This window comes from Pseudonaja textilis, chromosome 2 (assembly GCF_049901715.1).
Source record: "Pseudonaja textilis isolate UNSWEBS1 chromosome 2, rPseTex1.2, whole genome shotgun sequence".
NCBI classification, from domain to species: domain Eukaryota; kingdom Metazoa; phylum Chordata; class Lepidosauria; order Squamata; family Elapidae; genus Pseudonaja; species Pseudonaja textilis.
In genome coordinates, this window is record NC_141991.1 from 6459771 (window position 1) to 6484113 (window position 24343).

General features: G+C 44.1%; 1 protein-coding gene across 1 annotated transcript; it reads right to left on the bottom strand.

The window, feature by feature from the left end:
• Nucleotides 1-1684: 1684 nt before the first annotated feature.
• Nucleotides 1685-23378, bottom strand: LOC148126622 (uncharacterized). Its single transcript, XM_087923045.1, is given in 8 exon segments — nucleotides 1685-6764; nucleotides 8323-8449; nucleotides 14572-16053; nucleotides 19042-19109; nucleotides 19655-19781; nucleotides 20136-20215; nucleotides 23021-23163; nucleotides 23356-23378. Coding segments are annotated over 8 exon segments (3042 nt in total). The 3' UTR covers nucleotides 1685-5772.
• Between the last annotated feature and the right edge of the window lie 965 nt (nucleotides 23379-24343).

The window sequence follows — 24343 nt, forward strand, 5'->3', positions numbered from 1 at the left end:
CAATCAGCAATCAAATCATACTAGGAAAGAGTCAATATAAATCGTAAGGATATAAGCGACTAAAGTTACAGTCTTACAGTCCCCAGTGGGAGAGGATGGGTGATAGGAACGATGACATTTACACAGATTTATGGGGCGGGAGGTGGGGAGGTATAAGAGATGAGAGATGTAATGAGGTAGAATTAGTACCACTCTATAAAGCCTTAGTACTGCACCTGGAATACTGCATCCAGTTTTGGTCACCCCATTAACCAAAAAAAGATAATGAGATTTTGGAAAGAGTGCAGAGAAGAGCAACTAAGATGATTAAAGGCCTGGGGACAAAAACATACGACGGATATCTGTAGAGATTCTCAGTCATCCAGCTCATGGTTTTCCCAAAGGTAATTTTTTTATCAGGAGGCAAACTGGACTTTCTTTTCTTTTTTTTCTTGAAAGGCGTTTCGCTTCTCATCCAAGAAGCTTCTTCAACTCTGACTGGATGGTGGGGAATGGATGGATTTATATTCCTTGCAGGCAGCTGGTCATTTGCATCCTTTTAGAGCAGGGGTCGCCAGCCCGTGGGCTGGGGAGCACTGGTGATCCCTGAGAAAATTTTGGTGGTCTGCAGAAGAATGTCACCCTCAAAGCAATTAATCCAGGCTGCGTGGGAACACAAGGCTGCGCCACGCACATGGCCCATGGTTTGAGTTTGGAGGAGAGAAAGAAAGACTTCTGCTGCTTTCCTTGCATGAAGCCAAAAGTCTCTCTCTCTCCCCTGAGAACAGAGCTGGAGACGGGATCCTGTGATCTCAAATAAAGAATGACCGATCAGTAGGAAAATGGGGTGGGGAATTTTCCAGCAGACCTTTTGGGGGGATTTTCCCGGGATCTCTGGTCCGCAGGATTTAAAATTATGAGTTTGGTAGTCCCTGAGGTCCAAAAGGTTGGTGACCCCTCCTTTAGAGGGTCCTTGAAGGACTTGGAGGTTTATTTGTGTCCTCAGGGTCACCTGAGTTGTGCAAATGGTTCCTATAAGTTTTCAATTTTTGCCTCTGGATATCCATTCCTATTCCCACACCGTTCCAAGGGTGTTCATCCCAAATTGTGCAGCTAAAAGTCTACAGAGATTGTCAGTCATCCAGGTCCAGACCTTCAAGAAGAGATTGGACTCCCATCTGTTAGAAATGGTGTAGGGTTTCCTGCTTGGGTGGGGGGTTGGACTAGATGACCTACAAGGCCCCTTCCAACTCTGATTATCTGTATCTGTAAGCCTCTAGTGATGAAGCTCCCACCACTTCTGAAGGCAAGCTGTTTCATTGGTTGATCTTAGCCACTTTAAGATGGCTGGACTTTAACTCCCAGAATTTCCCAGCCAACATGAGAGTTAAAACCCATCCATCTTAAAGTGGCCAAGTTTTTGGAGAATTGGAAAAAAAATTGACTACTTCTTCACTGCTCCAAAGACAACTTTAGGGAGCTTTCCATGACATCACTGGCTGAACTGACTTCAAACAAATTTTTACTGCTTCTACCAATCAACGATCTGACTTGGAAAGGCATTTCCCAGTTTGTTAGCTTCCTTATTTTAAAAACTTGGGTGTTTCTTATCTAAAAGAAAATATCTGGTAATGAGAAAGTTGAATGAATCAACTGGGGAACAGGCTTTTGTTGTTTATTTACAAACACACCCCAAGTAATACACAACAAGGATCACCTGAAATGTCATTACAACCATTATCTTGATAGCTCCACAATCCAAGACGGTTTAAAATATGGTCACGATTAATGACAGCAATTTCTATCTCGCAGCTGCTTTAACAATTTGCTCGAGAATTCCTTCATATTATGATGTCTATGGACATTCTCAGTCATCCCAGGTCATGGTTGTCCTAAAGGTGCTTTTTTTTTTCAAGAGGCAACTGGACTTTCTAATTTTTTTCTTTGAAGATGTTTTGCTTCTCATCCAAAAAGCTTCTTCAGCTCTGTTTTCTTTGAAGACGTGTCACTTCTCATCCAAGTGTTGAAGAAGCTTCTTGGATGAGAAGCAAAATGTCTTCAAAAGAAAAACCAGAAAGTCCAGTTGCCTCTTGAAAAAAAAGGACCTTCATATTATGATATTTTATATGTATCCTAAATCCCACAATTCTTATATTATTTAAAAAGAGCCCACTCACAAAGGTTATTGTTTAAAGCCACTGCTGTATGAAATTTATAAGGAGTGTCAGCTGGTACTCCATTCAAAATCCAAGAAAGAAATACTTAGACTCCTTTAATCAGAGGAAAGATATCTTTTACTGGAAATCAAGTGGTAACAACAAAAGAATTCTGAAGCTGAGAAAATGGGCGCGTAAATCACATATACAAAGTAATGGCAACGTTCCCACCCCCAATAGTTCAATTGGCTCCTCCAATTAAAAGTTGTGTATATCATCATGTGGGCATCTCCAGGTGGTGATGAGGCTTCTGTCCGTTGACCTTGACATATTCTGATAAAGAGTTGCAGCTGCACACAGCATAGGATAGAAGCCTAAGCAAGAACCTTCTCCCCCACAACTTATACAGTTCTGTTTTATAACACCTCCAGCTCGCTTCCCATAACCATATCCCCCCTCCTCCCCCTGTTACTTATGACAGCCGAAAGATGCAAAGCAAAGGAGGAACATCTTGAAGGCCTACAAGGAGCTTCTTCTAAAGGTAGCAAAACTTCCATTAGTTCATTAGAAAAAATCCTCATATTTATCTATAGTCAGAATAATTTCTTTGTCAACTGGTACTCCCAACATACTTATCTATCCTAATTCATTTTGCTGTCGATGCATAAAAAAAGCCTCTTTCTTATCAAATATTATCACCCATAGCAGGAAATCACAGCTGCCAGTTCTTTAGCTACTGTTGGCCTTGATTCTCATTTGAGTTATTCCCAAGAACCAAGAATGGTAGTGTATCAGTGTAACATATGTGTGGATCCAAGCAGTGTCGCCTTTTGCAATTGTCAAGGGTTGTCCATGAATTTTTGCTGTGGCACCCAGTGTACCGTTAGCTGCTGAACCCATGACGGCCAGTTTATGCCTTGATCTTTCAACGTTGATTTTCAGATCTTGAGACTTTGTGATCTTCTCCAATTCTTTGTCTTCTATTCTACTACCCTCTGGTATTGCCACATCCATTATCCACACCTTTCAACCACAGTTGAATCCGGTGTGTTATGCACTCAGTTTCTATTTGGAAATCGCACAATATTTTAATAATAACAACATTATTATTTATAATGTACCTTGATTTTCTAGTGTTCACTTACAATTTAGGGTAACTAACGGTACTGGGTGCCACAGCAAAAATTCATGGACAACCCTTGACAAGTGCTAGTCGTTTCTGGCTCTAGGGGGCGGTGTTAATCTCTGTTACAAAGCTGAAGAGCCAGCGCTGTCCGAAGACGTCTCCGTGGTCATGTGGCCGGCATGATTAAACGCCGAAGATGCATGGAACGCTGTTACCTTCCCACAAAAGTGGTCCCTATTTTTCTACTTGCATTTTTTTACATCTTTCGAACTACTAGGTTGTCAGAAGCTGGAACGAAGTAATGGGAGCTCCCTCTGCTATGCAGTGCTAGGGATTCGAACTGCCGAACTGCCGATCTTTCTGATCGACAAGCTCAGCATCTTAGCCACTGAGCCACCGCGTCCTTCTTAGGATAACTAGCAACAATTTTAACTAATACCAGAGTCATTTCGAAAATGACAATGGACTAGTGTTATATAGCAAACACAGACAGATGGAACACAAAGTAAAACATCATATAAAAACTATGTCTACATGGAACGAACCACGCCATAAATAAAGATATAGTTGCATTTGGTAAAAGAACATGAAGAAAGGGAGCAGGGAATTCCACAGGTATGGTACAGAAGACCTTTTCTTTTGTCCCGTTCAACTGTAGGTCTACCAGAGCTGGATGTGAGATGCCTTTTCTTCTTCTGGGTCTCCACCCAAGCTTGGATAAAGCCAGGTTTCTCCATTAGAATAGCAATAGCCCTTAGACTTATATACCGCTTCTCAGTGCTTTACAGCCCTCTCTAAGCAGTTTACAGAGTCAGCATATTGCTTCCAAACAATCTGGCTCCTCATTTTACCCTCTTCGAAAGGATGGAAGGCTGAGTCAACCTTGAGCTGGTGAGAATCGAACCTCTGGCAGTCAGTAGAGTCAGACTGCAATACTGCATTCTAACCACTGCACCACCACAGCTCAGCAGGCAGATCTCAGAAAAGGTTCTTAAACAACTTTTTGGGTTATTCCTTTAAAACACTCTGGTTGGTTCAAAAAACCAGTCTGTTAATTGCTGGAATCTTCTTCAAAGCCACTGTAGCCCTCTGGATTCATTGCATTTTCTAGAAAATTTTCGGACACATCCCTAGGAAGGATTCACCAAAATCACCGTTGTGTATTCAACAGAGTTGTTACATCATAACACGTGTGGGGTTTGTAGGGGGATGATGAAATGCCCGGAATCTAAGGCATTCCACCATTTATTTGAGCCACTTCTCTTCTGAATGTGTTTATCCTGTTGTGCCAAGAGTTTTAAGAACAGAATAATTCTCATTTTGCTCAGGGCTTAGTTGATCTGCAAAGGTCCTTTGGAATTTCTGCACCTCAAATCTTCATCCACCCAACTCTGTAATAGTCTGTGAGGATAACCTTGGGAGACAGGAGGAGAAACAGCAGCCTCAGTAAGTTAGACAAAAGATATCTCGTGCTAGTTATTTCCAGCTCTAGGGGGCGGTGCTCATCTCTGTTACAAAGCTGAAGAACCAGAGCTGTCCGAAGATGTCTCCGTGGTCATGTGGCTGGCAACACCCGAAGGCGCATGGAGCGTTGTTACCTTCCACCAAAGGTGGTCCCTATTTTTCTACTTGCATTTTTTACATGCTTTCGAACTGCTAGATTGGCAGAAGCCAGGACAAGTAATGGGAGCTCACTCCATTACGCGGCGCTAGGGATTTGAACTGATGACCTTTCTGATCGACAAGCTCAGCGTCTTAGCCACTGAGCCACCACGTCGCTTATCATTCAAAGTTACAACGGCACTAAAAAAAAAGTGATTTATGACTGTTTTACACACTTTCATCCGATGCAGCATCCCCATGGTCATGTGATCAAAATTCAGGCGCTTGACACCGGTTCATATTTATGATGGTTACAGTGTCCTGGGGTCAGGCGATCGCCTTTTGCTTCCATGAGGAAGCCAGATTTGCTCAATAACCATGTTACTAACTTAAGAACCGCAGGGATCCAACTGTGAAAAGAAAGGTAGTGTTAAACGGGGCAAAACTCACTTAACAACTGTCTCGCTTAGCAACGTAAATTTTGGGCTCCGTTGTGGTTGTTTTAAGTTGAGAACTATCTGGACCTCAAAGTCGTGAGCCTTACCCCTTTTGCTCCTCCTTCCAAGCAGCATTCACCAGTGGTGGGTTTTAAAACATTATCCTACTGGTTCGGTGTGAGCACGTGCTTGGGGTGCACATGTGCACTTTGCACATACACACCAAGCGCGTGTTTGCAACTCATCTTCTGCTGCAAGCCTGTGTGTAAAACAGCCGACGCGCGGCAATCCGGTGTGCCGCGCGCAGCAGCTGAGCTTGAAAATAAAGGTTAAAAATAGAGCCAGGGCGGGTGGAAGGGCCCAGCAGCTGAACACCTGAGTGAACTGGTTCGCTCATAGATGATCTTTGGAGCTACCTGTTGAGTCGAACTGGGCCGAACCGGTAGAATTCCACCACTGGCATTCGCCACTTTCAGGTTTCTCCCCCATGAGTCCTTTGATGAGCGGCGAGTTGCATCTTCAGGCGAAAGCTCTTCCCGCAGTCCAGACATGCATACGGCTTCTCCTCGGTGTGGACCTTCTGGTGGGAAAGAAGGTATTTGCCGCTGGCGAAGCATTTCCCACATTCGAGGCATTTATAGGGTTTCTCTCCCGTGTGGATCCTTTCGTGAGTGATGAGATACACCTTCTGGCCGAAACTCTTCCCGCATTCCAAGCACGTGTACGGCTTCTCCCCGGTGTGGATTCTTTGATGGGAAATGAGATTCTTGCTACTGCTGAAGCTCTTCCTGCACTCCAGGCATCCGTATGGCTTCTCTCCGGTGTGGAGCTGTTGATGGTGGGTGAGGCTCGCCCCATGGCTGAACCTCTTCCCGCACGCCAGGCATTCGTAGGGTTTCTCCCCGGTGTGACTGATCCGGTGGGAGTTGAGGTTCGACTGCTGAGCGAAGGCCTTCCCGCAGGTCGGGCATTGGTAGGGCTTCTCGCCCGTGTGGATCCGGAGATGGGAAGTGAGGCTGGCACTCTGGCTGAAGCCCTTCCCGCACTCCTTGCATTCGTACGGCTTCTCGCCCGTGTGGATCTTTTTATGGGAGCTGAGGTATTTGACGTCGCTGAAGCATTTTCCACATTTGAAACATTCGTAGGGTTTCTCGCCTGTGTGTGTTCGGTGGTGGGAAATCAGGATATCTCTCCTCTTGAAGCTCTTGCCGCATACCTGGCACCGGAATGGTTTTTCCCCCGTGTGGGATCCCATGTGGAGATAATGGGAGGATTTGCAACTGGAGATCTTTGCACACACCAGACACTCGTTTTCTCCCATTGCTTTCTCTATTCGCCCTTCACGGGCCTCACTGTTCAATGCAGAGTTTGTTATTTTCTTTTTTCTCTCTACTTCGCTTCCGATTCCTTCAAAAAATAAATCACTTGGGCCTTCTATGGACCCATTCTGCTGTCCCTCAGCCTCTGGGAAAAAAAAAAAAGACTTCATATTAAGAGGTAAAAATCAAAGAATGTGCAGAAACAAGAATGACAAGGAATCAAAGATGAGAGAGATTTTGACCTGGACAAAAGTTTTTTTAAGCAAATACTCAAATCAGGGACTGTGCAGTTCACAAAAACAAACTCCGTTGGTCACTCAAATCAGGGACTGTGCAGTTCACAAAAACAAACTCCGTTGGTCATTTAAAATATTTTTAAAATTAGAATAACTTTATTGTCGCTTTGAATGTACACAGATCGGTATACATCAAAAATACATTTAAAAACTTTAGAAGGATCAATTTTTTTAGACTTAGAATAACTTTATTGTCGCTTTGAATGTACACAAATCGGTATACATCAAAAATACATTTAAAAACTTTAGAAGGATCAATTAGTTGAAAGGTCAAAATCTCTAAACCAGCTACATCAACTTACATCCATTTGTTCAACAACTATTCGGAGTTAAGATGACACTGAAAAAATGCGATTTATGACCGGTCCTAACACTTATGACTGTCATAGCATCTCCACAGTCAGAATTGACTCCCAGGAGATAGAAACTGGTTCTAGCAAATAATAAAACCTCAACTGTCCCTGTTACCTTGTTTCCCCCAAAATAAGACCCTGTCTTATAGTTTTTTGCCACCAAAAAAGGCACCAGGTCTTATTTTCGGTGGATGTCATCCACTGATTAACTTCACTTGCACATGTCGCCTGTGGCCTCTTTTTCACTGTCAGAAGCCTTCAGGAATTTCTTCTTCTGCGGCCCACAAGGCTTTCCTGAAGGCCTCTGCAGTCGATAACAGAATTCCAGATTGATCCGGAGCTCTGTTATCAGCCTTCAGCAAAGTCTTGCCAGCCTTGCCTGCTACAGAAAAAATGGGTCAGCAAAGCAGGTGTGAAGCCTGGCTACAACTGTCCAAAGGTAAGTAGTAGGGCAGCTCCACCCCCTGCATCCTCACCCTAGCTTAATTTTTACCTGTCCATTCTGGAGTGGGTGTGAACTTAATTAGGGCTTATTTTGGGCGCACATGTAAAAATCGATCTAGGACTTACTTTCAGGGGAGGCTGTATTTTCGGGGAAACAGAGTATTTATTTCTTGAGTTTCTGCTCTGCCAAACTTTCACATTCATGGCAATTTACAATAATAAAATGGACCAGTATGTACTACACAAGGATATGATGAATAAAACCATCATTTTTAATCTGTAGGTACCGTCAGCTAAGTGGTATTGATTGTTTGGGCCTGAAGGAGAGCCGTTTCTTTCTCCTCATCCTTTGGAAGACCATGATCCTGAGATCAGGCTGCTTTCTACCCTGTTGCCTTTTGTAAAGCTTCGAAGGATTGCTTCTCTGCCTGCGGGATGGAGAATGTTAAGATATCCCGCAAATTCAACCGCAGTTGTTCAAAGACGTCTTTCTGGATGGATTGTCCTGAACTCAGAGAAGCATTGCTGACTGTTTAAAAAAAATAAACAGGATGGCTTTGACATGCTGGTCTTGAGAAACGAGCGCCAAAGCGGGGTGGGGGAGGCTTACCGAGAGAAACCACGATCCCCTTAATCTCCTCCATCACTTCTTCATGCAAAGCTTTCTGCTCCAGATCCAGCAGCTCACACTTCTCCTCTGTAAAGCCGAGAGCCACCTTATCCAACGTCACCAGACCCTGAAAGGACAGAAATATTTCCCTTGCACCCAGGCTTTTCCTACTGGGCAAAATCTGGGTCAAGCTGTAAGTAAGCATTATTCTGTTGTGGCCCGCCAGCGGGCGGCGGAGCTGGCGGCAGACTGGGACAGTGAGGAGGTTGGGGAGGAACACGGGCCAGTCCTGGAGTCTGGGGAAGGCTCTGACAAGTGTTCTGCATCAGAGGCAGAGATGGGGCCAGGGCCAGGGCCGTCCAACAGTTATCAGTTGCCTTTGGAGTCGGAGATCAGTGAGGCAAAAGAACAGCCGGAGCCTGTTCCCGATGTGCGCATGTGTGGAGCTGCCAGAAGAAGGGAACACCCAAGGAACAAGGATCGACTTGGGAATAAAGGCACAGCTGGATGGTGAATGGCCCCTCCCATAGGAAATAAAGAGGAGCAAAAGGGGAGTGGTGTTTGTGAGAGACAATTAGTTTATTTAATTAGGGTGAAGATTTGTTCTTGACTCCTTGCCAAAGATTTTGTGGTACAGACAGCGTTGCGCTTGGAAGCTATTGGCCTTCCAACTCTCCAAGCCTGATAGGGTCTGTGATCATAAATCACTCTTGAAAGACTGTTTGCCGGGACTTTGCTGGATATGAATGCTAGGGATTCACATTAGCCTACTAAAAAGGGGACAAGGAGTCTGCTTCAGGATTCTTGTGTAGCCTAAGTCAGAACATATTCGATTAAGCTCCCTTTGGCATATTCGGTGCCCTGCAGACAGGCTCCACTGATTAATTTTTCTAACTGTCAGGAAATTTCCTCCTTAGTTCTAAGTTGCTTCTCTCCTTGATTAGTTTCCACCCATTGCTTCTTGTCCTGCCCTCAGGTGCTTTGGAGAATAGCTTGACTCCCTTTTCTTTGGGACATCCCCTGAGATATTGGAAGATGGCTATCATGTCTCCTCTAGCCCTTCTTTTCATTGAACTAGACATACTCAGTGCCTGCAACCGTTCTTCATATATTTTAGCCTCCAGTCCCCTAATCATTTTTGTTGCTCTTCTCTGCACTCTTTCCATCTTTTTTAAGAGCATGGTGACCAAAACTGGAGGCCGTATTCCAAGTGTGGCCTTACCCCAATAAAGTGGTATTAACACTTCACGTGATCTTGATTCTACCCCTCTGTTTATGCAGCCTAGAATTGTGTTGGCTTTTTTGGCACCTGCAGCCCACGTCTGGCTCATATTTAAATGGTTGTCCACTAGGACTCCGAGACCCCTCTCACAGTTGCTACTATTAAGCCAGGTACCACATATACTGCACCTGTGCAATCCATTTCTATAAAGGTGTATCAATCTACTTGGTAAAAACGAAGAGGCGTAAGGACAGATCATCCAAGAGAAAAATCTCTCTAGCTATGTGGCGGCTCCCAACTGACACTGACTTGATTAACAACAACCCATTGTCCACAGGACCAGGGAAACCTGGGTTCAGGTCCACCCTCCACCCCCCTCGCCAGGTGACTGGCAACACTGAGCAAACTGCACGCCCGGCTAGCGATGGCCAAAGCAGGGACCGCCCAGCCCATGGTGCTGATGCGGGATGACCCAGAAGGCATGGCCAGGTTGCATTGGGCTGCTCTGCAAGCAGGTGGCTTACCAGATGGTCTTCGGAGAGGCGATCAGATAACAGATAACCAGAGTTGGAAGGGACCTTGTAAGTCATCTAGTCCAACCCCTTGCCCAAGCAGGAGGCCCTACACCATTTCTGACGGACGGGAGTCAGAAATGGGACTCAGAGATGGGATCAGAGGCTGCAGCAGCAGCTGCTGCTGCTGCCTGCCAGAGTTTGCAAGCACAGGATGCAACCTGCACAGAGCACTGATGCTGCCCTCGGGCCTCCTGCATTTCTGCCAGAAGCAGGGCGGGCCTTCACTGGAAAGACTCAGTCCTCCATTTCACTCCGCCCCTATTTCCTTCCTCTCTAGGAATCCCTCTTTTATTCCTTAACCCCTCCACGACCGAAGAGCTCTAGGATGCGATGCCTTGTAACCTATGCATGTTTAAGCTCCGTCTCAAGACTTGGTGGCCTCAAGGAATTACAGAATAGCAGAGGTGGAAGGGACTTTGGAGGTCTTCTAGTCCAACCCCCTGCTCAAGCAGGAGATCCCATGCTATTCTATTAACTCCACTCCTCCACTCACAATAAAATTCTCTATGCCTCCAGGCTTGAAATTTTGGGCTTGGACAATCTGGAACTGCGCCACCTGTGGTCTGATTTGAGCATAGTACACAAAATTGTCTGCTACAACGTCTTGCCTGTCAACGACTCCTTCAGCTTCTATCACAATAATACACGAGCAAACCACCGATATAAAATCAAGATAAACCGCTCCAAACTCGATTGCAGGAAATACGACTTCAGCAACAGTGATCAATGCCTGGAATGCCCTACCTGACTCTGTTATTACATCCTCAACCCCTCGCAGCTTCCACCTCAAACTGTCTACCCTGGACCTCACCCCATTCCTAAGAGGTCCTTAAAGGAGGCGTGCATAAGTGCACTTGCATGCCTACCGTCCCTGTCTTACTGTCCCGGTTTATCTGTATTTACTTCCTTTGTTCCTGTTTATGTTCCTACCTACACTTGCTTCCTTGTACATGTTTGATAAACAAATAGATAAAATAAATACATAAACTATTCCAGGCAAATGGCTGTTGAGTCTCTTCTTAAAAGCCCCCAGAGATGCAGCACCCACAACTAGACTCTGGAGGCAAGCAATTCCATTGCTTGATTGTTCTCACTGTCAGAAAATTTCTCCTTATACTTGGATCGTATTACCATATATGGTGGATGTGTGTGGAAGCCAAAAGATACTGGACAAAAATTCATACATGGTTGGAAAAAAATGACAAAACAACATACAGACTTGAAACCAGAGATATTTTTATTGGGTATTTAATCTGAAGGATATAGTAAAGGATTGATATATCTGATTATAAATGTATTAACAGCAGCTAGAACTGTATTTGCTAGAAACTGGAAAAGTGAAAAAAATTCTGATAGAAGAGGGGGTGATAAAGAAAATAATAGAACGTGCAGAAATGAGTAGATTGATATTGGCAATTAGAGAGCAAGAAAAAAAGGAATATTATAAAATATGGGATTTATTTTATCAATAGCTAGATAAGAAAATAGAGAAATGAAACATATTATAATTATAACATAATAGTAAAGGTAACACAATGAAATAATATACTATAACTGATTACTATGGAAAGAATTATAATTTGCTTGAAAAAGATGAAGTAAATTTGTAATTAGTCTAATGATTTAACAATAAGATAACATGATATAGTTTTTTTTACAATATGATTTTTAATCTAAACTTTAGAGGGAAAGACTGTTGATATTATGCACAAGAGATATGTACCAAATGACACACTGTACAAATGAAAGAAGGTTTTATTTATTGCTTTATGTTTGTATTTGTTTATGTTTGTTGTCAAAATAAAAAAAATTCAAAAAAAGAGAAAGAAAATTTCTCCTTTAATTCCAGGTTGCTTCTCTCCTGGATTAGTTTCCATCCATTGTTTCTTGTCTGGCCACTGGGGAAACGTAGGAATGTAGTGCCTCAGCTGCTAGTCAAAACATCTACCAGCTAGCATGTGAACCAAGGTCATGTCAATGTATACCTGTCCTACCCAAGCAGGGAACCTGTGGCTGACCTGATTGGCCCATATGACCTAAAGCCAGGGGTCTCCAACCTTGGCAACTTTACAACTTGGGGACTTCAACTCCCAGAATTCCTCAGCTAGTGCATGCCAAGGTTGGAGACCCCTGACCTAAAGGACACAAGGAGGAGGGCAAATCTTATTCTTCTAATTATCCCGGAGTGTGGTACTATAGAGCTAGCTTCACCTTTCCAAATGCCCACATGATGTACTCAATAACAGGATTCTTGAACTTGAGCAAACTTTTAGAGTCTTGACTGCACTGATCAGAAGAATGACACTTGATTCTATCCCTCTGTTAATGCAACCTGGGACTGCTCATATTTCTCTCCAGGTCATTTTTCTTACTCTCTACCTCAATTTATCAAAATATTTTTTTGGGGGAAAAATCATAATACAATAAGCAGACTAGTTAAATCTGGAGTGAATAGCAGGGTTGTTATATGGGCTGGTAACTTCCAGAATTCCCCAGCCAGCCACGTTGAATGATTAACAGATTAACAGAGTTGGAAGGGAGCTTGTAGGTCATCTAGTCCAACCCCACCCACCCTGCCCAAGCAGGAGACTGTACACCATTTCTGACAAATGACAGTCCAGTCTCTTCTTGAAAGCTTCCAGTGATGAAGCTTCCACAACTTCTGAAGGCAAAGCTGTTCCATTGGTGGATTGTTCTCACCGTCAGAAAGTTTCTCCTTATTTCCAGCTGAAATCTCTCCTTGTTCAGTTTCCATCCATTATTCCTTGTCTGGCCTACAGGCACTTTAGAAAATAGCTTGACCCCCTTCCTCCTCTCTGTGGCAGCCCCTCAAATATTGGAACACTGCTATCATGTCTCCCCTGGTCCTTATAAAACTCACATTCTCCTGATGTCGAACCTGGTGCTTTAAGCAGCATATCAACCCAGCTTGTACTTATGATAGCACCTTAATTTAAAAAACAGCCCTTATCTCTCAACCCCAGTTTCTTCTGATTTTCCATCCTGTGGGACAAAGAAACTTATGTGGAGTTTTTTTTTTAACACACTTGCCAATGTTTTTTTTTTTAAAGCATGACTTTAATATGGATGACATTGTCTGTGTTTTATTGCAATATGGGTCAGGGAAAGAGGAATTCACCAACTCATTCTTGTTAAAACAAACCATGAATTAAATGGGACACACCAACGTACTTCTACCTTTGGTGGAGGATATTAGCATTATCAGCTTTAAGGGGAGAGTGGTGTCCCAATGGAGCTTTTTCAAGAGGCAACTAGACTTCCTTTGTTTTTCCTTGGAGACGTTTTGCTTCTCCCGAGGAAGCTTCTTGGATGAGAATTGAAATGTCTTCAAAGAAAAACAAAGGAAATCCAGTTGCTTCCTGAAAAAAAAAGCACCTTTGAGACAACTATGACCTGGATGACTGAGAATCTCCACAGATCAGTGGTGGCTAACCTTTTTGGGCTCCTGTGCCAAAAACTGTGTGCGTACTTGTACGCTCGTGTGCCAGCACCCAGAAGGCAATGCGCCCCCCCACTTCCGCTACACATGCGCGCATAATCCCCACCCACTACCCCCTTACCTGCACTGTGCCTCACAGCTGATTTTCGGCTGGTTTGATGCCTTTCTCGGCCTTTTCCCAAAAACTTGAGGAAGGCTTCTGCAGGCTGAAAACTAGGCCCGTTTTGTCACTTCCGATATTTTAGAAACGGGCCTAATTTTCATCCTGCAAAGCCTGCAGAACTCTTCCTCAAGCCTCTGGGAGGTCGAAAAAGGACACAAACTGGCTGAAAATCAGCTGTGAGGCTCGCACATGCACAGTCAGATAAGTTTGCCTGCAGCTCGCGTGCCAGCACAAATGGCGCTGCGTGCCACAGGTTCACCATCATGGCCATAGATATTAAGGGGTGGGGGGTGGGATGGGAAATTTCTTGTTTTTCCTTTTACAATTGGCTGGGAAGATTTCTTCATTCATTCAAATAAACTTTAAACTACATCCTAAGAGAGAAACCTTTTCTGTAAGCCGTTAGGTGATCTCATCTCTTTGTGCTGAGACAGAAATTCAAAAATGCTTTCATTTGCGTATTTCAGAATGATAGAAAGAACTATAGAATGACAGAAATACAGAAGAACAACAGAAGAGTAACAGATTAACAGAAGAAGAGAGTTGGAAGGGGCCTTGGAGGTCTTTTAGTCCAATTCCCTGCTCAAGCAGGAAACCCTATGCCATTTCAGACAAATGGCTGCCCAATCTCTTCTTAAAAATCCTGGCATTGGAGCACCCACAACTTCTTGAGGCCAGCAGTTCCACTGATTAAAAATTGCAAGCTGAGAAGAGAATTTTTCCGACATCCTATCCTCTGACCAGTTTCTCCTCAGTCTAAATTCTTACATGAGAAGTAACATTTGTCTTCTGATTAAAGTTCTTTCCAAGGCCCGCGGATCATTTAGGATTTTTTCCCCACGTGATTTTTTTCGTGTTTAATAAGGTCAGAACCACGAGCAAAACATTTTTCACACTTGGGGCATTTATAGGGTTTCTCTCCAGTGTGGATCCGTTAATGAGAAGTGAGGGAGCTGTTCTCGCTGAAACTTTTCCCACACTCCAAGCATTTATAGGGTTTCTCCCCCGTGTGAGTTCTCCGGTGTATACTCAGCTGGGTGTTACAAATATAACCCTTTCCACACTCCGAGCATTTGTAAGGTCTCTCTCCCGTGTGGTTTCGTCCATGCCTGATCAGGTCCGAACTGCAAACGAAGCGTTTCCCACACTCCGGGCACGCAAAGGGTCTCTCGCCGGTGTGAGCTCGTTGGTGCCTACTCAGTTGTGAATTCCAGCTGAAGCACTTCCCACAATCCGAGCACCTGTAGGGTTTCTCCCCTGTGTGAGTCCGTTGATGGATAGCAAGGTTTTCTTTCCGATTGAAGCATTTTTCACACTCCGGACATTTATAGGGTCTCTCTCCGCTGTGGGTTCTCTGATGGATGTTGAGTTGCCTGTTGCAAACAAAGCACTTCCCACACTCCAGGCATTTATAGGGCTTCTCTCCGGTGTGATTCCTTTCGTGGATCAGGAGCTCGGAGCTGCAGACAAAGGATTTCCCGCAGGCCAGGCAGATATACGGCCTCTCTCCGGTACGCAACATTTGATGTCTACTTAGCTGGGAATTCCATACAAAGCTTTTCCCGCATTCTGAGCATTGATAGGGTCTCTCCCCCGTGTGAGTGCGTTGATGGAGGGCCAGGTTTTCCTTCCGGTTGAAGCACTTTTCGCAATCCGGATATTTGTAGGGCCGCTCCCCAGTGTGAATGATGCGATGCCTGCTTAACTGAGCCCCCTCGGTAAAACACTTCCCGCATTCCAGGCACTTATAAGGCCTCTCTCCCGTGTGAGTCCTTCGATGGATACTCAGTTTGGTGTTCCGGAAGAAACATTTCCCACACTCATCACATTGGTAGGGTTTCTCTCCCGTGTGTTGCCTTCTGTGTCTCCTCAGATCCGAACGGTAAAGGAAGTTTTTCCCACACTCGGGACACGTATAGGGCTTCTCCCCCGTGTGAGTCCTTTGGTGCTGGGCGAGGGCTGCGCTGGAGCTGAACGATTTCCCACACTCTGAGCATTCGTAGGGTTTCTCCCTTGGTTGACTCTTTTTATGAATCATTAGGTTTCTCTTCCGGTGGAAGCCCTTTCCCCACTCCGAACATTGATGGGGTTTGTCTCCAGTCTCTGAGAGCTGATCTCCGTCTGATTTTGCCCTCTGATTGGACCGCTTTCCAGAAATCCGACATTGTCTTCTTACAAGGGTTCTTTTTTGTATTGACTGATGGTCAATTTTGGCCTTCCTTTCATCACCTTGTGAAATAAAGATTGGGGAAAAATGGTCACAGCGTAAGTCTGTAAATGAGCTTCCTTTCGTTAAATAATCCACACTAGAGATTTAAGGTGGATGGAAGAATGGAAAACATTGAAGATGGGAAGTGGGGTGATCTTATCACACATGCTTCAGAGGTATTGACAGGAGACTAAATGATGAAGGTGTCAGGATTCGGGCAGTTAATCCAATTAAATCATGAGCCTTGAGCCACACTCCCAAAATGAAAAAGGATTTATTTGAAGGTAACATTCTATGTTACCGGCATTTACCTGGGCATAGCCAACTCTGAGGTACATAATCCACTGTCACCCTTGATCCTGCCCCCGCCCCCCGGGTATATCATCCAATGAAACACATCCATAGCCAAGAGTCATCAATCATGTTCTCCAATTAATTTTTTTGTAAGGCAGAAGCTTCCGTCATCTAATCTGTGTTTGAAGAAAATATGAATGGAATGTACTTTCGATTCCACCCTGCCACATGCTCTTTGAAACTCCCTCCCCGCTTCTTTCTGTTGTCAACTATAAAACATGTATACAAAATGTTTTATAAGTTGACAGAAGGATTATATACATGGTGGAGCAAATACTACAATGCTAACAATCTTAATTGTAATATATATATATTGTTACTATAATGATAGGAGTTGGATTAATGCTATTTTATACAAAATCCCAAGGAAGGAATATGGGAAATATTCCAAAAATCAACAAGAACAGAAAAATTAAAATGTCAAGAGATGATGGATAGAAATAGAATACCTACTAATATAAGATTTGTGTTATTAAGATTTAGAATCAAGGTAGAAATTAGAAAGGGGGAAAATATTATGCATATTCCTATGTAATATTTTAAAATCAGTATGTAAAAGATAGGATTAGAAATTGAAAGATGAGTCTGTAATGTATAATGTTTTTATAATGATGTGAGGATGATTAATGCAACTAAGATTACTAAAATTGTCAATATTATTACTATTATTTGGCATCAAAGCTAAGGATATCCAGATTTCACACTGTTCGTATATTCAATACTTATATATATTTAAAAATAAAAAAAATATATGCAAAAAAGGAGAGTAAAATGCGAAGGGGCATTTGAAATGAGCAGGGTACAGGAGGACTGGCTTATGGGGAACTTGATTCAATTCCCAGCTCTGGGTATATCTCTGGGTAAGTCCTCAACTTACAACAGTTCACTTAGTGATCGTTGAAGTTACAATGGCACATCCCCATAGTCACGTGATCAAATTTCAGACAACTGACTCGTATTTAGGAGGGTTGCAGTGTCATGGAATCAGGTGATTCCTTCTGTGACCAGAACAAGCAAAGTCAATGGAGAAGCCAGCTTAACAACTGTGATACTAACTTAAAAATGCCTGATCTAGGATTCCTCAACAGCACGAAGCCGACTCCTCATTCCGATAAACCCCTTTTATTTAGTTTACAGTGAATTCTTCTCCAGCAAAGTCCTGGCCAACAGTCTTTCAAGATATTTCAGTATTACAGACCTTTATCAGGCTTGGAGTTGCCAGGCTGATATCTTTCAGAGACCACACTGTAGCAGATAATAATTGGCAAGAATGCAGGAACAGATCCTCACCCAAATGAACTAATTGTCTCCTGCAAAACCCCACTCCCCTTTCGCTCCTCTTTTATTCTCTATGGGAGGGGCCGTTCACCATCCACCTGTGGCTTTACTCCCAAGTTGGCTCTAGTTCCTTAGCTGTTCCCTTCTTCTGGCAGCTCTGTGCATGCGCACTTTGGGAACAGGCTCCAGCTGTTCTTCTGCCTCACTGATCTCCGACTCCGAAGGCAGCTGATAACTGTCAGATGGCCCTGGCCCCATCTCTGCCTCCAATGCAGAGCACTTGTCAGAGCCTTCGCCAGACTCTAGGACTGGTCCATGTTCCTCCCCAACCTCCTCACTGTTTGAATCTGCTGCCAGCTCCGCTGGCCACTGGCAGGCCACAACAAACAACTGCGGCGATTCTCTTAACAACTAGGGCAAGAAAGGAAATAAAATGGGGCAAAACTCATTTAACGACTGTCTTGCTTAGCTGCAGAAATTCTAGGCTCCATTGTGCCATACATCGAGGGCTACCTGTACCTGTCAACTCATAACACATTTTGTATACACGTTTTATAGTTGACAACAGAAAGAAAGGGGTGGGGTTTCAAAGATCAGGCAACAGTGTGGAACCAAAAGTACATTCCATTCATATTTTCTTCAAAGACTGATTAGATGGCTGAAGCTTCTGCCACGAAAAAAATCTAATTGGAGAGCATGATTGATGACTCTTGGCTATGAACATTTTTCATTGGATGATACATCCAGAGGGGTAGGGGGGAAAAGCAGGATCAAGGGTGACAGTGTCTCAAAGTTGGCTACGCCCAGGTTAGTGCTGGACATTGAATGTTAACTTCAAATAAATCCTTTTTAGTTTTGGGAGTGTGGCTCAAGGCTCATGATTTAATTGGAGTAACTGCCAGAATCCTGACTGTACCCTTATAGGTTGTGTGAATGCAAACAAAGTGAATCAGACAAAGTTCGGCTGACCTCTGCCACTGAAATATTGCTAATTTAATATTGTGTTTCCTCAAAAATTAAGACCCTGTCTTGCATTTTTTTTGCCACCAAAAAAGGCACCAGGTCTTATTTTCAAGGGATGTCATCCACTGATTAACCTCACTTGCATGTGTCACTCTTGGCCTCTGTTGAGGTAATTCCCCGTTAGGAGAATGAGTGCACACAGGGAGACGTAGTGAGAGTGGTGAGGAATAATACAGAACCAGCACACAGATACACTGTATAATAAAATGTAGGTTTTTACTTCCAGTAAATGGTTAAGCAAAGTCCAACAAGCAGTCCAAGTCATTCACGGTTAAAGCAGTCAGTTTTCAGTCCAGGGATAATCCAAATAACAAAATACAGTATCATAAACAGTTTAGTAACAGACTTACATCAAATCCAAGAAGAACTATGATCAGCAACAGTCAATAGGGAAATGCAGGAACAGCAACACTCTCAGCAACAACAGAACAGAACAACCCAGGTTTCTGGCTCCATCTTATGGCCGTTTGAGGAACCACACCCAATTACAATTTTAGCATTCCCTTAAAGAGACAGTATTAAAATGTCTATCCTGGTTTATGTATTTTCCAACCCAACTGTTAGGTGACTTACATTCCTAACAGCCTCCTTTTCGCTGTCAGAGGCCTTCAGTAACTTCTTCTGCAGTTGGCCAGGCTTTCCTGAAGGCCTCTGCAGCAGATAACAGAGCTCTGGATCGATCTGGTGCTTTGTAATCAACTACAAAGGCCTTCAGGAAAGCCTTGCCAGCCTTGCTGGCTGCAGAAGAAATGGACCGGCAAGGCAGGTGTCGGGGTATGCGAGGCCTGGCTACAACTGTCCAAAGGTAAGTAGTAGGGCAACTCCACCTCCCATCCCCACCCTAGCTTAATTTTTACCCATCCACTCAGGAGTGGGCGGGATCTTAATTAGGGCTTATTTTGGGAGTAGGGTTTATATTGGGCACACGTGTAAAAAGCAAGCTAGGACTTACTTTCAGGGTAGGTCATATTTTTAGGGAAACAGGGTATTTAAACATATCTCTAAAAATGTGATTGGCATTTATTATAAAAGAAAGATGGATCCTTACCAAGAGAGGCCACAATCCCACCAATCAGCTCCATGACCTCCCTGTGCAGAGCTTTCTGGTCAGGATCCAGCAGCGCCCACTCCTCTTCAGAGAAATGCACATCCACCTCCTCCAAGGTTACACAACCCTGCAAGAAACAAATGGCACTGTTTAGACCAGGGCTCCCCCAAACTTAGCAGCTTTAAGACTTGTGGACTTCAACTCCCAGAATTCCCCCTCTAGTCCTATTAGCTCAGGAATTCTGGGAGTTGAAGTCCACAAGTCTTAAAGCTGCCAAGTTTGAAGACCCTTGATTTAGACCCAAAGGCTAACACAACACTAGCTTTGCTTCCACCAAATTCCTTTGCTTGCAAAAGGCATTGAGATCATCGCAGTGAGGGGAGAGAGAGATATTCAAATACAGGAAAGAGAACGGGTGATCCAGTCACCAAGATTGCCTCCAGATCGATTTTCCAAGAATTTCCTTCTTCAATCAGCTTACTTGTATCAACTGCACATCAGTTGTTTCCCATTCACAAAGAACCGGTCGCCGAGAGCTTATTCCCAGCATCCTGACACCATCTGTAAATTTAAGAGGAGACCTAAGTCACCATTATACAGTTATTACACTAATCAAAATATAAACCCAATTTCGTCTCACTAGGTATCAGTCCCACCTCAACTTAAAGCAAGAACGAATCCTTGCCTCCATTTTTTGAGAAAGGTATCGTTTACTGAAGGTCAAGTGATATATAGTAAAACAAAGCCAGAACTGATGTCCGCACGCCAAATCCCTATGCTTGTTGTGGTTTGCCAGCAGTTGGTGGAGACCGGCAGTGGAGCCGGACAGTGAGGAAGAAAGGGGATCAATGAGGGAGTCTGGAGAGGACTCGGATGACGGTCCTGTGTCCAATGCAGGGATGAGGCCAGGACCATCTGGGAGTGGGGTGCTGCCTTTGGAGCCTTTGGAGCCTTCGGAGTCTGGCAGCAGCAAGGCAGAGGACCCAGGGGAGCCTGTTCCCAGTGTGCAGGTGCACAGAGCTGCTAGAGCAGCTGAAACAGAAGGGGCAACTCAGAGTAAGGCTGCGAGGTGATTGCCCCTCCCATAAGGGGTAAAAGTCAGACCTCAAGGACGAACTCTTTGCAGGAAGCAAAGCAATTCAATACATTCCAAGTCCTCATTGAAGCTCTGTGTATTCTGGTCATTTTTTTCTGATACTTCAGTTGGGTTCTGTTATAATTAATTTGGAGACTTCTGTTTTTGGTAACATTCCCCAGCACTGACAAGCATGGGCTTATCTTGGGGAACTAGTTTTTAATTAGTTCTGGCTGGAAATGAAAGTAATTCCCAGCATTGCATTAAAATAGGTTTTGCTTTTCAAACAAGTTCGTGTTGAAGTACGTTTGACGAAGTACGTCTGGGTCAGAACAACACTATAGCTCAGGGGTCTTCAAACTTGACAGCTTTATTAAGATTTGTGGACTTCAACTCCCAGACTTCCTCCTCCAGTCATGTTAGCTCAGGAATTCTGGGAGTTGAAGTCCACAAGGCTTAAGGTGGCCATGCTTGAAACACATGAATCTAAAACAAGTCTTCCTACTTGACAGCTTTAAGACTTGTGGACTTCAACTCCCAGAATTCCTGAGCTAGCATGACTGGAGGAGGAATTCTGGGAGTTGAAGTCCACAAGTCTTAAGGTGGCCATGCTTGAAACACATGAATCTTAACCAGGGGCCTTCCTACTTGACAGCTTTAAGACTTGTGGACTTCAACTCCCAGAATTCCCCCTCCAGTCATGTTAGCTCAGGAATTCTGGGAGTTGAAGTCCACAAATCTTAAACTTGCCAAGTTTGAAGACCTTTGCTATAGCTTTTCCCTCACAGATGCTTCCCATTGCTGGTCCCCTCTATCGTCCAATCAGTTTGAAAAGAGGCATTTTTGAAAGTCACTCTTGCAGCTGCTTTCTTCTCCCAGGGAAATGTCCTTGAGCAGGGGCCCCCAACCTGTGGGTCACAGCCCACTACCGGGCCTTGGCCTAATTGCCACCGGGCTGTATGAGTGGCCGGCCTGTGAGTGAGTGTTCGCGCACATGCATGGCCCCACATTCCCTTTACAACAGTGATACCAACTTAGCAATGCAATGTTAACAGTGCAATGATTCACTTAACAGCTGTGGGGAGAAAGATGGTAAAATGGGGCCAAAACTCACTTTAACAACTGTCTCGTTTAGCAACAGAAATGTTGGGCTCAATGGTGGTTGTAAGTCGAGGACTGCCTGTACAATTTCATGTGGGATGTTTCATAAAGCGGCAGGCGCCTTCTCTACAGGACTATGTGGAGAGGGGGAGGGAGGGAGGGAGAGGAGGGGAGGAAAGGAAAAGAAAGAAGGAAGAAGTGAGGTACAGAGGAAGGAAGGAGGCAGGAAGGTAAAGGAAGGGAGGGGGAAGGGACAGAGGGACGAAGGAAGGAAGTAAAGAAGGAAGGGATGAAGAAAGGAGGGAGGGGGGAGTGGGGAGGAAAGGAAAGAAGGAAAAAGAAGGAAAAGGAAGGAAGGAGAGAAGGGGAAGGGAGGGAGAGGAGGGAGGAAAGGAAAGAAGGAAAAAGAAGGAAAAGGAAGGGAGAGAAGAAGGAAGGGGGAGGGGAGGAAAGGAAAGAAGGGAAGGAGGGAGGGAGAAAAGAAGGAAGAATGAATGAAAGAAGGGAGGAAGAATGGAGGGAGGAGGGAGGGGAGGAAAGGAAAGAAGGAAAAAAGGAAGGAAGGGACAGAGGGAGGAAGGGAGGAAGGGGAAGGGAGGAAAGGAAAGAAGGGAGGGAGGAAGAAGGGAAGCAGACAGAAATTAGGGAGGGAGGGAGGGAGGGAAGGAAGAAGGAAAGAAGGAAGAAGGAAAGAAGGAAGAAAGAAGGAAGAAAAGAGGGAGGGAGGAAGGAAGGAAGGAAGGAAGGAAACCAAGCGAAATCTCTTTCCTCCATCCCCTCTTACCCATCCAGGGGGAGGCGCCATCTCCCTCCTGCCTGCCGCCCCCTCTCCACAACCTGGAGATGCTCACCATCGGGCTCTCCTCCGCTTCGGGTCGATCAGCTCCAGCTCGGCAAGGCTCGGCGGGGCGCCAGGGGATTCTTCCCCAAACCCCCAAAACTTTAACCTTAGACTGTCTACTATTGACCTCACCCCTTTCCTAAGAGGCCTGTAGGGGGCGTGCATAAGTGCACCAATGTGCCTCCCGTCCGTGTCCTATTGTTTCTTTTTTATTTTTCTTATATGTACCCATTTCATGTATTCATAACTATGTTTATACTTATACCTGTTATCTTGTAAGCGATTGACGAATCAAATAAATCAAATCAAATCAAATCCGAAAGCCCCTTCCCAGCTTTGCGCTCCTCACCGCCACCGCTGCTCCTGCCGCTGCCCAGGTGGTAGCAGCAGCAGCACCGGCTAAACGGAGCAGGCGGAGAGGGCGGGGAAGGCTCCGGGAGGACGCCTGCTGAGGTCACTGGGCTGCAAGGGTTAAAGCGCACGAGCGGATTCCTAGAAGGGAAGGGGGGGGGAAATGGGGTTGGAGGTCCCCTCTAGCCCCACCTCCTCACTGCTTCTGCTACTTGGGGCTAGAGCTGGAAGGGAGGGACCTTGGAGGTCTTCTAGTCCAGCCCCCTGCCCCGAGCGGAGAGACCCTGTCCCATTTCAGCAGGACTTTTCTTAACGCCTGGGCCTGATGGGCACTTGCCCGTGGGCCCCAGGAGCATAGGGGCCCCCATACTAATCTGTGTATGTTAACCCTTCCATGCACCTTGTATCATATAAATGCAGCAACGTCTTTATTACATTTTACTGCATTTTTAAAAATTAATACTAACATGCATTAATAGAAATTAACACTCCTTTTTCCCTGTAGAAGTGCCAATAAAATAAATATATGTTTAATTTTATTGACCGTTTACATTTTTATTCCTTTTTTTAAAAAAAAATGTTTTTAACACAATAAATCTATTCCATTTCAATCATGTGTTGATTATGTACATATTTCATGTGCTTAACAATTACTAATAATATTCTTCTTAACAGTATAACAATATAATAATAATCACATTCATGTGTGTGTGTGTGTGTGTGTGTGTGTGTAATATTCATTATGTCTATTACACTAGTTTCTCTTATTGTTTTATAAATACGTCTAATCCCTTTTAATTAATTTTATTTTCTAACCATTTATAAAACAAGTCCTATACCATGTAATATTCGGATTCTTTTTCTTTAATTTCTAATGTTAATCTATTCATTTCTGCCCATTCAAATATTTGTTCAATTACTTTTTACTCTATTGGTATCTTATTGCTTTTCCAATTTTGAGCAAATACAACTCTAGCTGCTGTGAAAAAATGTATAATTAAGTATGATTTTTCTTTACTATAACCTTCTCATCACTCCTTATCACCCATCCCCTCCCACTTGTGACCGTAGCTTGTATCCTTACAATTTATATTGTCTGTTTCCTAGTATGATTTGATTGCTTATTGTACCCTATGACTATCATTAAGTGTTGTACTTGATGATTCTTGACAAATGTATCTTTTCTTTTATGTACAGTGAGAGCATTTGCACCAAAGACAAATTCCTTGTGTGTCCAATCACACTTGGCCAATAAAAAGAATTCTATTTTTCTATTCTATTCAGGTGCTACATTTTTATTCCTGTGAGTTGTCGTAGGGCC